This window comes from Formica exsecta, unplaced genomic scaffold (genome assembly GCF_003651465.1).
Source record: "Formica exsecta isolate Colony F162 unplaced genomic scaffold, ASM365146v1 scaffold15, whole genome shotgun sequence".
NCBI classification, from domain to species: Eukaryota; Metazoa; Arthropoda; class Insecta; order Hymenoptera; family Formicidae; genus Formica; species Formica exsecta.
Genome location: NW_021848825.1, coordinates 1334869 through 1347712, shown reverse-complemented (window position 1 = coordinate 1347712; position 12844 = coordinate 1334869). Strand labels below are relative to the sequence as shown.

At 28.5% G+C, this 12844-nt stretch overlaps 2 protein-coding genes across 4 annotated transcripts in view; both read right to left on the bottom strand.

Moving 5' to 3' along the window:
- Positions 1-6056, bottom strand: part of LOC115232869 (pyruvate carboxylase, mitochondrial) — a 21979-nt gene extending 15923 nt beyond the window's left edge. For both annotated transcript variants that reach the window (XM_029803016.1, XM_029803017.1), the window contains exon 1: positions 5923-6056. The gene's annotated coding sequence lies outside the window, so the exon portion shown is untranslated. The remainder of the gene's footprint in view (positions 1-5922) is intronic.
- A 648-nt stretch (positions 6057-6704) lies between these two features.
- LOC115232747 overlaps positions 6705-12844 on the bottom strand; it is a 12984-nt gene continuing 6844 nt past the window's right edge. For both annotated transcript variants that reach the window (XM_029802806.1, XM_029802807.1), the window contains exon 4: positions 6705-12523. In XM_029802806.1, coding sequence (XP_029658666.1) covers positions 12314-12523 — 210 coding nt within the window. In that variant the 3' untranslated portion in view covers positions 6705-12313. The remainder of the gene's footprint in view (positions 12524-12844) is intronic.

The following is a 12844-nucleotide window of genomic DNA, read 5'->3' as shown; positions in this document are numbered from 1 at the left end:
TAAATATATCTGAATATTAAATAAATTAGTGTTATTTTGGGATAGAGTATCATATATCCTCCTATCTAAAAAAAGGCATGTAAAGTCGATACTCGAAAGTCTCGAAGTGTATTGTTGTCGCTTTTTCGCGATGCTGATTGGTTCTGTCATTGCGCTTACTTCGTGAGCGGATGTCATTGCATATTTTGACAGTTATTATTTTGTGTATATATCGTTAAAAATGTTTAATGAAAAAGAATAAATAGCGCGCGCGAAGCACGCGTTGTGTTGTGCTAGTATTATAAAATGTATATTTATTTTTTATATGTAGATAATCGATATTATCTATTAATGTTGCGATAACCACAAGAAAGTCAAGATGTATTTTCCTGTCCTCAGACAACAATGATTAATATCAATTAAATCCATTGTCTGACATGCATAACGAGCGATAATGAGAATAAATGATGCCTTTTGTAATATTGTGGAATTACCGGAAAAATTACATGTCACCGATAAGAAATACTTTTCTATATCTATTAATATACATGGAACTAATATATTCCATTCACGATTGCTATTTGTAATTACAAAACATATATATGCCGTAAGAACGTATATCGGGGGTCGACAATATAAAATATCTTCATATAAAATAAGATTGTCTGTTATATATAATATTATTTGCAGACGATGTTATGAAAATTGCGTAATATGAATTAATCATAAAATATGTAGAACGGAAGATTCTATTTTCTTTTGATTTTCATTTCTATTTGAATTCTATCAAAATTTCTATCTGATCTCATATTCATGACGTGCTTTTGTAAGTCACTGGTAAATGTAATCCTGTAACCAACCTTCAGAAATTTCATTACCCTCTTTCGATCGAAAAATCGCGTCTACGAATTATCGCCAGATTGTTTTCCTATAAATACAATCTCGATCGATCTCAAAACTTTCGATCTAATGAACCGTCAATTACGAAATTGAGACATCTATAATATTAATCGCGTGAACTATTCACCTTTTATTCGCCAAACACGTGTCTCTATGGCCTCGATGTCTTTCGTTTTTATTTAGTACGCGTAAAATAGATATAATACAGTTTTCTTTTGTTTGAAAAAAGTAACTGATATTTGCGTGCACACTTTGCAGTTAGCCTATATTATATTATGCCGATAAGACATTAGAAATAAAGTTAATAATCTGGCGACAAAATAAGATAAAATAAATATAATACGGCGTATTTGTGATAAGAGAGAGTTGACAAAATTAATACATATCATATAAAACATTATAAACGAAAATAAGAATATATTCGAAAATGTAATATTATAAAAATTGAAATAGAGAATGATTGTTCTCTATTAGACACATTTTTAATATTTTTATATTACATATAAATTGGCAGCGCATATATGTATAACAAAATAATATTTATTATTAGAGTATGTTTTTTTGTTGGCCATATATTATTAAATGTTCTCAAAATTTCAAGGAAAAATATATTACAGTTGTTTTTCTACTCATATATCATCACTACCATAGTTACTTTATAAATGGAAACTTTTTATTACAATTAATACAAATCATATTTTGTCATATCCGTAGTATTACGATTGTTATGGTCAGAACTCACATGAAATTGACCTTGCAACTTAATTAACACATCTGGTTGAATTCTAAACGTTAAAAAATATGCACACACAATGTGTATTTACATTTGTACAAAATTAGAAAGAAAGAGTGAATATATTTAGAGAAGGTAATCATATATTAGCTAATCCAAATTAAAAAAAAAAAAAAAAAAAACGTATTTTATTCTTCATATAATTAAATTATTTTTGCTAATAACTATAATGTAAAGACACATACGATATTTATATAATTTTATGTTTGCTTTTTGATCCTCTTCATTTTAATATTTTATGTAAAAAAAATATTTTAACCATCTTATTCTTGCTTTGTCTACTTGCAAAGAGAATTTTCCGGACATTTTCACTTTCTTCTTTTGTTTCACTTTTTAGACCATTTATATTATTATTTATTTTTATTAAATCTATAATTTATATAAATAAATTAAATGGAATTAATTGTTATATGAATCTAAATAACTATAATGTAAAGACACATACGATATTTATATAATTTTATGTTTGCTTTTTGATCCTCTTTATTTTAATATTTTATGTAAGAAAAATATTTTAACCGTCTTATTCTTACTTTGATTACTTGCAAAGAGAATTTTCCGGACATTTTCACTTTCTTCTTTTGGTTCACTTTTTAGACCATTTATATTATTATTTATTTTTATTAAATCTATAATTTATATAAATAAATTAAATGGAATTAATTGTTATATGAATCTAATTATAGATCATAGTGACACCTGAAGATTTAAAATTGGATTGCCTAATACTTGTTTTCTATGTATGTACATAATGTAATTGTATGATTGCGATTCAATCAGACGATAGACCTATTGGCTTTATTTTTACCAATCAACTTTTTAAGGTTTGGGTGTGCAGACTGAGTTGATAATTGAATAGGGTTTCTATATGTATCAACTGTTGCTCGTATATTATTTTTGTGCATACAAAACATAGATTTTATACTTATTTATTGTTATCGATTGTTTCCATTGAAACTTTATCATTATGGATTATACAAGTTCAGATCACATAACGCCTAAATAATTGCATAATAAAACAATAACTTAATATAATTAAGCTGTTTGATCAAAATCGATAAATACTCTTATCATTGATAACATTATGTACCCATTATTATATTATCAAGAAACATTTTTACTTATTACTACCGCGAATATATAAATGCATATGGAACACTGTAAAATATTTTCGCGACAGGGGGGAGGGGGGTGTATTGATCCGTAGTAATGACAGCACCGTGGCGTCAGAGACAGCTGATCCGCTATCTATTATATATATAACATAGTTCTAGCACTTTCATACGTATAATTGTTTGCAAAATATAAGCACATTTGATACGCAATAAGAACATGATTAATAATACAGTAAGTGTGTGTCATGATAACAGCCTAACTTATTCAATTAACTTAACGATGTGATTTAATCAAATTAAAAATAAATTGAACATAGATTGTCCTTTTATTATAGAATGTTAAATAAATAGAGTTTCAAAAACGAAATAATGATGGATTATACATACAGTAAAATAATATTACATGAGAAGGGATTATTTTCACGTTAGCGATCAATATTTAGTTGTGCCATCATTAACTTTATCTACGTAAGAAAATATCTTTATCTATACAGTTTGGAAGTGCGTGATAAAAAAATATGACGCACAATATAATCGCAGCGGATGAAAACAAATAAAAATAGAATGCGCTGCAGAAAAATCATTAGAGTTCATTGGCATCATTTCTTGGCAACTCTAGAAGAATAATATTATAATAAGAGTGGGTCACACACGCACACACACACACACACTATATATGTGCTAGAGCTATATTGATCCTGTGATAAAAACTTTGCACAGAGAATCTACTGATATTTATTATCTTAATATATCTAGATCTTAATTATTTTAATATATGTATATTTTAAGTAGAAAAATGAAAATGATCGTAGAGAAGATCTCCTTTACTTCCATCTTTAAAGTTAAAAGAAATATATGACATATAAATATGTTAAAAAAACGAAAAAATAAAGTACATAATAGGAAAAAGGATCATAAAAGACAGACGAAATAAAGCTTTTATTCGTTCAATTTACCGTTCTCTGAATGTAAAATGCGATACTAAATGCTTAAGTTGCGCGAGGGCAAAGTTCGTGATAGATAGGGTTGTGCAAAAAAAATGTTATGACAGTGAAGTATTGCGAGGGAGAACGAGATAGAAAAATATCAAACAGTCTCGCGCTCATGCATACGACACGCTACGCACGTGCTATCTGCAATTTGCACGTTGCATCACAGCCGTGCGCACGCGAATGAATCTCGAAATGTACCGCGATGAAGGTTACTCGGTCAAATTAGCGCCTGGTAGTCTGCCTTGATCCACCTGAATCACTCATTGTGATCATTAAAAAATGGAAAATAGTTATATGACTGTATTATATATGTGAGCGTTTAATCTAGCATGTGATTATATATGCGATTCTCTCAGGGACAAAAAATTTTAACTATAATTGGCCTATAATTGGTTAAAGTAAACTTAACTGTTTAAAAGAAAATTAAAAAATTGTTTATAATGTAAAGTTAATGTAACATAAATATGTATGTAATTTAAGATTTGCGATTTTACTTGAATTACATATAGTGTTGTCATGAAATAGACAAGTATATTTAGCACTAGATAGATGAGACAGCTATTAATATATGTGTATGTTCACTTGCTAAATTTGGAAAAAAGTATTAAACCTAATAAAAAATAATTTTTTTTTGCAATTTTATATATATATATATATATTTTTTTTTTTTTAAATGTATTTGTGTTATATGAATTTTTTAAATATTTTTATCTATATATACGCTTTTTTTTGACAATAAATTTGCACACTATTTATTATTTTACTTATCTTTATTAAGCACTATGTCAATATCTGAATGACTTTCTCAATTTTTATTATATAAACGTAAGACGAATATATAATGTATATTAATGGAAACTGGTTATGTAAATTGCCTCAGTCTGACTATCACGTATGATTATATGCAGTAATGTGTGTTTCTTTTCGTTATGTTTGGTTCCTTCGAAAATAGTACATCTTTATCACTCAGAAAACATTCAAGTTTTAGTTCCTATTTTAACGATAAGAACGTAGCTCTGGTTATTTTTTTGACATATACTATTTAATATTGAAGAGTGCAACCTTTGAGCCTGCTTTATTACAAGTTGCTGCGAACGTAAAAATTTGTTATCATTTATTATGAGAAAATTTCTACGACTTTATTCAAATTGTTGTCAAACACTTGTGTAAATATGTAAATGGCATAACTCCCAATAGCGTAAAGCCAAGATATTTATATGTATGCGCATGAGTGCGAAGAATTACTTGCTTATGTAGAATAATTTTAGAATTTTGTAAAACTTTAAACTTTCAACAAAGTTAAGTTTTTACATTCTTAAATTGATTATATATCGTGTTTACACACAATAAGTGTAATTATAAATTAAAATATATGACCTTGAACATTAGAAAGCAAACTCGAAAAAAGGAATGTTATCTTATAGTGAACTATAAGATGCGTAGAAATATATAGGTACAAGTGTGTACATATACATACTTGGAGCTACATATGACGACTATCTCATGATCTAAATAATTCAAAGTTGAAATATTTATTTGTTAAAATAAAAATTTAAAGGTGTTTTTTTCAATTTATATTAAATTTTATACATTTTAATATTATTAACAGATAAAACAATATATAAAATATTATTTTTTTTCTCTATCCTCAAAATTTCGCCATCGGTTAAATTATCAATTCTATCAATATTATCGAACAATATTTAAAATACTAGATTGATTTTATAATTATATTATTTATATATTTCTTGAATATCGAGAATATGGAGAACTCATCAGTTATTAATTAAAAATTCTATAACAGAGATTATGTAAGAGCATGTCCACACAAAACGATAAGAATACATCATTCTTATCACGTTTCATTTATTGATGCGACGTTAGCAAAGTAACCACAAGAAAAAATTCATCACGTAATTGGTCGGGAAACAAATTTTCCTCATTGTGAAACAACGGACGTCACACTTGTCCGCACATTTGCATACACCATTCACTATTCGTGTACACTCAGAGTTCTTAGAGCGATTATACTCCAATTTAGGTGAACACGCGCGTTAATAAGGTATCCAGATATCAATGACATTTCGGTCAAGGTGATCGTGCCGACAAACCTGTCGACTTCAGTCAGATTTCGTGTACTTACTGCATCAGACGCCGAAAACGGGGTTGACCAGACTCAGTCCGGCTGAAGTCTAAGCCACACTGAACAGTCTTCCCAGCACACGCGCTCGACGTCTACAGAAATAGAGGTGGCAATTGGTAGTCGAACTTGCGCCTTGCCTCGTACAGAATATCTGTCTACTATAACGAGTGTGCTGCTGCCATCTCTCCGATGCAAATGCTCGCCGAGCTTTTCTGATTGTTCCCTTCGCGACGAGATTATCACTCTTGATTAACATGATAATATTCGATTCTTTTTTTAAATGATTTTCTTTCATATTTTTACTTTAACATGAAGAAAACATATATTATTGCGTTTTAGAAAAAGAAAAAAGAATGTCAAGTAGAGAATATAGTTAACAAGTCAGACCAAACAAGAGGGATATTTCAATAAATAAAAATAATTGGTAAATTGGGAATATCAAAATTCTTAAGCGATATTGAAATTTAAATTAGATACAATAAAATTGACGGAAATCTAAATGTGAGATGATAGTTTATGTACAGCTTCGTTGGCTATTGTTCATTTGAGAGGCCATTAATGATTACGATTACTACTTTGAAGAAATATAATTATTTAAATAGATCCTGTGTGTTAGGAAAAATTGCAAATGTAAGATATTTTTTTTAGATTGTGGTGTAGATTTCAAAATAATTATATTTTAAGAAGGTTTGCAAAACAGTAATGCGATTCTTGATAAAATATTAACTAAGTTTTAACAACAAAGTTGCAGAAACTACAAAATTCATATAAATAATGCAGGGTTGTTTCTCAACGTTTTATTTGTTTGTGTACATTTATAGGCCCTAATTAGGCGTGAGCTAGTCCATTCCCAACTTGAATTAACAATTCAATTCTCAATAATAAACGGATCACATTCGGTAAGCCGTATCGTGATTCTCGAGACATACGTGTAGGATCGAGACATCTGATAGGATTATGGCGGAGAGATAACACATATGTGTGTGCTGTTTAAATAGTTGATTCTTTTATGAAAAATCACACACATTTTGTTTGATATTTGTTAGCATAAGTATATTCAAGTACAAAAACAAGTCTATAGTCATTTTCTATTTTTTTTTTTTTAATAAATAAAGCTTTCCATTATTGTTTGTCATTGTAATTGTTTCCAATATAAGTTTGTATATAAATTTAAACATCGATTAATCAATTGTTTACGTTATCCGCCGTTCTTAACAGATACTTCGAGTCTACGTACATACAATAATAATATATGTACACAAAATTGATTGGCCTAGCTAAGCTAGCTAATGTGAATAGACCGTGTAACGCGGATACATCGTGTTAGTAACTCCGCAACGTACAGCCCTTAATCTTGTAAACCGCGAATGCGTCAATATAATCATCATTTGATTAACAAGATTAAGATCCTAGGAAGCGCATTGTATTGATTACTGATTCAAGTTTATCATACACTGAATAGCATTTTGGTTTTTCTCTAAAAAGTTTCGTTTTTCAAATTAGAGAAATATTTCTGTTTCCGTGAAGAAAATTATTTCCTTGTTTGGATTAATTCTTTTTATACATATAATTAATAATAAACATAATCGTTTACAAATTTATTTGACAATAAAATGTTATACATTTTGCTTTTATATAATTTAAGAATTATCCAATATCTTGTAACTCTTTCACATCATCATTTGTTTTTCATTTTCTTAAATCTCTCATTAATAGTCGTTAAACAAAAGCATCTCGCGTGATTTTGCACGCTACACGGCCTGATTAAAATATACGTGTATATGTATATACAATAGTCCATTACAGTTTTATATTTATAATTTGTATATATATATATTTTTTATTATTTTTTATTTATACATGTACGTGGAAGTCAAAAATTAATAAAGTTAAAAAAATATAATCTTTAAAATAGAAACTATAACCGTTTTTCTCTTCAGCTACAGCGCTATTGTGTCACTTATGAATTCTTTATTTCTTTCGAAAACGCATCGAACATTATCTTTTTTTCCTATATATCTATCTGTGCATACTGCTGTTTATCGACATGAAGTCCTCGGGACATCCATCTCGCGAAAATCACGCGATTGATTTTCAAATAATTTTTCCTTTTATTCTTTCTTTCCATTTGGTTCTTTCGCGCGATTTCTACGACACGGTAAGGGTCTCGAAAAATAATTGATTGAGCGTTATATCTTTCATAAGTTTTCTAGCAATTTCTCCGTAAAAACCGACCTATTATATTCAAGTAAGTACAACGTGACGAAAAATTGGTACAAGGAAAGTGTTTTATCTTGTGGTGAGCTTATTATATTTTTTTCGCTTTAATTATTCATTTCTTAGATGCCTTATAAATAATTTTGCAAGTTATGAGCCTCCCAAAGTGCCTCTAATAAAATTTGCAGTCGTGTTTCAATACATATACCATAAAAGTTTGTTTAATATACGAAAAGTCACATGAATAGTTAGTATACGGTTCGAATTTTATATCCTTAACTATCTCTTAAATATTCCGTACATATAATCATCGAATTTCTTGCGTTCTTATTCATTTGCAACATAATGATTATAATTTATACACGATTTTTGCTGCAAGATCACTTAATATACCGAATTAAATATACATCTCTAATATCTAGTTCTAATCACAATTTCACAAATATATACTTAAAATATAATCTTAACTTATTATGTTACTAACTTATTATTTAACTTATTTATTTACATAAAATTTACAAATTGTAAATTACAGTTAATATACTTCTGTAAGCAACTTAATTTTATTTTTAAATTATTAATTTTAAATCTCAGATTGCTCAATAAAATAAAAATTTTATATATTAAAAACAAATTTTTCATTTCTTATTTATTATTTTTTATAAATTTTAATATGATAAGTATTATTCTTATGCGGTGAAATAATGAGTCATGTTTTAGAAGAAATCAATAAACCACAAAATCAAATCGTATATAACACGCAGATTCCAATATAGAAGATTAATATAATATCAATAATATTATTTGCAAATACAAATAATCAACATTTACAAATATTAATATAATATTTCATGTAGTTACTAAATATTTATATAAAATTGTCGAATATTGAAAGATTATTACTAATATTTCAATATATATTCGAGCAAGTACGATCAAAAATCAGAATTGCTCTAATTACTTCTTAATTATAAATAATAAATAAGAATCTTATTTTGTTGAATTAAACATGAAGAATCTACGCATAAATATCTCCTTTTATTAATTATAGCATAATGAGTGGCTCATTATTATAAAATATGTATGCAAAACAGTCTAAGTGAGCGTGACAATTGTGATAAACACTATACTTATGTTTTTGATGAACGTTTCTAAGTGAATTTGTGATAACAATACTTTGTGTGAGTTTGACTTTAACTGTGCAAATGGCATGTGCAATATATACAAAATTAAATGGATTCCGTGAAATTGCTTAACTCTGTAAGATCATATAATTATGATTCTCTATCTTTGGATCAAAGATGTTGAATAAAATTATTGTAATTAAATTAATGTAATGATATAATTATAAATGCGATTATTCAAAACGCTTGTCGTTTTCAATTTTTTGTTAATTCATATTTTTTAATTTTATTAATAACAGTCTATATTCTTAATGGCAAGCATCGAAAAATTGTTGTACCCGTTTTTTTCATCTATTACGCGAAACTGAATACATATTTTTGTAAGTTAATAGATGAATTTTTATTTAGAATAAATCATTTTTGTATTTAGACTCTATTATCTGTTGATGTTAGTATCATCTCTTTTTAATATATTTTTTGTGATGCTTTAGCAAATGTGTACATTATAACAATCCGAAGCGATTTTTGAGATTTGTAGAGAATATTTATTCGTAATAAATATTATAGAGTATAGAATAAATTGAAAAAGATGGAATTATGTAATGCGCGCAGATATTGTAGAAAATATCTACTGATAAAATGGATCTTATAGACACACACAGAGTAAACAACTTGCACAATGTTGGGTCAACTTGTTATCGTCATTATGTAATAAATATACACTAGATTCAATACGCCTGTACAAGCGTTGGTCTTTAAGCGTGAAATTATCGGCACAATTTTGTCTTATGCATTTTGCCTTGAATAAAATAAAGTGGCAAAACTGACCTTTAGAGCCAATCTTGAGGAGCATCCTTAGTTAAAGCTCGGATAGTTAAGTCTTGTTTTGCATGTTATGCTAAATTGCTTCATAACATCTCAAAATTTATAATTTTGCATTGAGAAAACAAAAGAATTGATAATAATAATTAATTGATTAATTGACAATTTTGATAATTGTCAGACACAATTATAAAATATTAAAGAATTGAGAGAGAGATATATAAGATATCGTAATTAACACATAATTTTATGATATATAATATTGATAGTCTGTATTTATTTAATCTAGCCAAACAAAATTTAATTTAAAAGAAATATTAAGTTATTTTTAGATTTTAACATATGTGAAATAGAGAAAGAACTTAGGCATTTCTAAAATATTAGATAAATCAGAAAGATGAAACTTTACTTTTACTTCGAAAATATTATTATGTCTATTTCTTTGAAACAAATTGTATTTTTAAATATATAATTTTCTGACAGCGACGTACTTTTTCCTTTATGATAATATTGACAAATATAATACATATCCCCGTTACTCCACATTAATTATTTCAATTTTAATTAAATATAATTTATTTAGTGTTTTTTTGCAAATGTTAGTCGATTATATAAAATTTTGTGTTCCGATTCTATGTATTTTTATAAATAATTTTGTATCATATTTTTAATAAAACGACACGTTGATTAAATCAATCTATAATTAAACTTCGATACTGCGTAAAGCTCGGGGTAACTTAATATGAGTCATGTATGCATATACTTTTGACGCGATATCGTCAAGCTGTTTGAGAGACTTTGCAAAAAAATACGATATTATGTTTCTCCCCATATGACAGATATCGTCGAGTGAACGATGCGCGGATATCGATCGAACAATATATCTGATAGCACGTTCGTCAAACATCACTTTTAATTAAACGAGGAGTTGGAAAGCTGGCTCTTTATTGTAGCTGGCAGTACGGCTACTTTTGTACGCAGATAGAATTCGACTGGCGTCAGAAAGTCAAAAAGCACGTTGCTTTTCCGAAATTCGCTAAAAAAGTCGATGACACACGTATACATAATATCTTATAATCATATACATACGCATATCATGTACATTATAGAAAGTTTAGCAAATACAGATGGCCGAATTAAGGAGACCTTTCTTTGGGCTTCTAAAATTCTTTCACAAGACTATAATATATTTACTTTTTCATGTACTGTCGCATGTACATTTGTGTGATTGTATTTTTTTCTTTCTCTAGATTTTCAGACTAATTTTAATCTATCTTACTGCACTATAATTTAAATTTCTCATTTAATCTTATTTAAAATCATTTTTACCTCAATTCTTGCATTTTCCTTTATTACAAGAACATATGTTCTATGCGTTCATTTACTAATTGGAATTTTGAAGATAATATTTATATTTTTTAGACGCTTCTCTTTTTAGGCATTGTTGAGTTAATTATTTCTAAATTTTGTACAAAAACTTTAAAAAATTTCTACAGAGAGTGAATGAAAGATAGAGTTCTACATTCACTGTTTTGTGAAAGATTTTATAAACTTCGGTCTCCTTAACTCGCCAGGTACTTTTCCTTTTTATATATATAGTTTGTCTTCACGCACATCGTGCGTCCGTCCGTGGCGGGTTTTTAAAACCTGCTCTATTTCATCGCAAGCTTATATAATAAACAACAGAATCTCTTTATGCAACTTTTCATGATCAACTCGACTATCGCAAGATTTATTATCGTATTGTTTTAATCATAGTCGCTAGTCGAGGTATACCACAATTGCAACAAACTTAACTGGTCCGTTGCTAATTTCTTAACAGACATGTAAATTGGGCATCTAAATGAAAGTGCAACGCTAAGAATGATTGTACAATGTGATTGTTTCCGCTTTTGTGCGAAAAAATCCCTTGTTTAAAAATCCGCTATGGCGCGAAGGTAAATTTACGGGCGTAATAACAATATTGTGAGCAATCTCGCAAGAAAAAATATCGTGCAGATCCTCAATTCAGGCAACCGAATCACGGAGCGCGTTCGTCCTAATTCTCTAGTTAATTCCGACTGCATCATAAAAAAATCCTTTTCGTATCTCTCTTACCCGTTCGCTTCTCAAGGTTCAATCCTTCGACCTGGAAGACTCTAAACCTAACTGATGTGTTGTGTTGTAAAAATAGGCAAGTCTTACGCGCGCTATATGTATGGATGCGTTGTGTTCGTCTTGCCAGGCAATTACTCCTTTTCTTCGATCTCTTGGCTCTCCGCGCCCAAAAGAGTCGACTTGTCTTCTTCGTGCTCCTCGACTTCCGGCTCCTCTATGTTCGGCCGTTGACGTCTCGATGCCTTACGTTGCACGTAAAACATTAGGACGATACTGATGCTCGCCAAAGCGGCCAGTCCTGCGAGGACGATGTAAATTGTTACCGGCATTTGGGTCGAGCCCTGTAAATTCAATGAAACGTTAGTTTTTGGTTAACGTACTGATTATATCTTCATGATAGATATTTTTATTGCGCGACAAATTGAAGTATTGAATAATGTACTCCACTTTCTTAAATACTTTCATAAGTTTCCATTGCGTGAAATGTTTTTATTTAATTGATATCATGCAATATTTCTTTTTCTTTTCTTTCTTTATCTTTGTTATATGTTTCTATATTTAAATAATATGCCATTTATGATAACAAATTAGATCAATTAATAAATTATTAATATTATAAAAGTTATTAATTTAATCAATAATATTAATTTATTTAATAATGT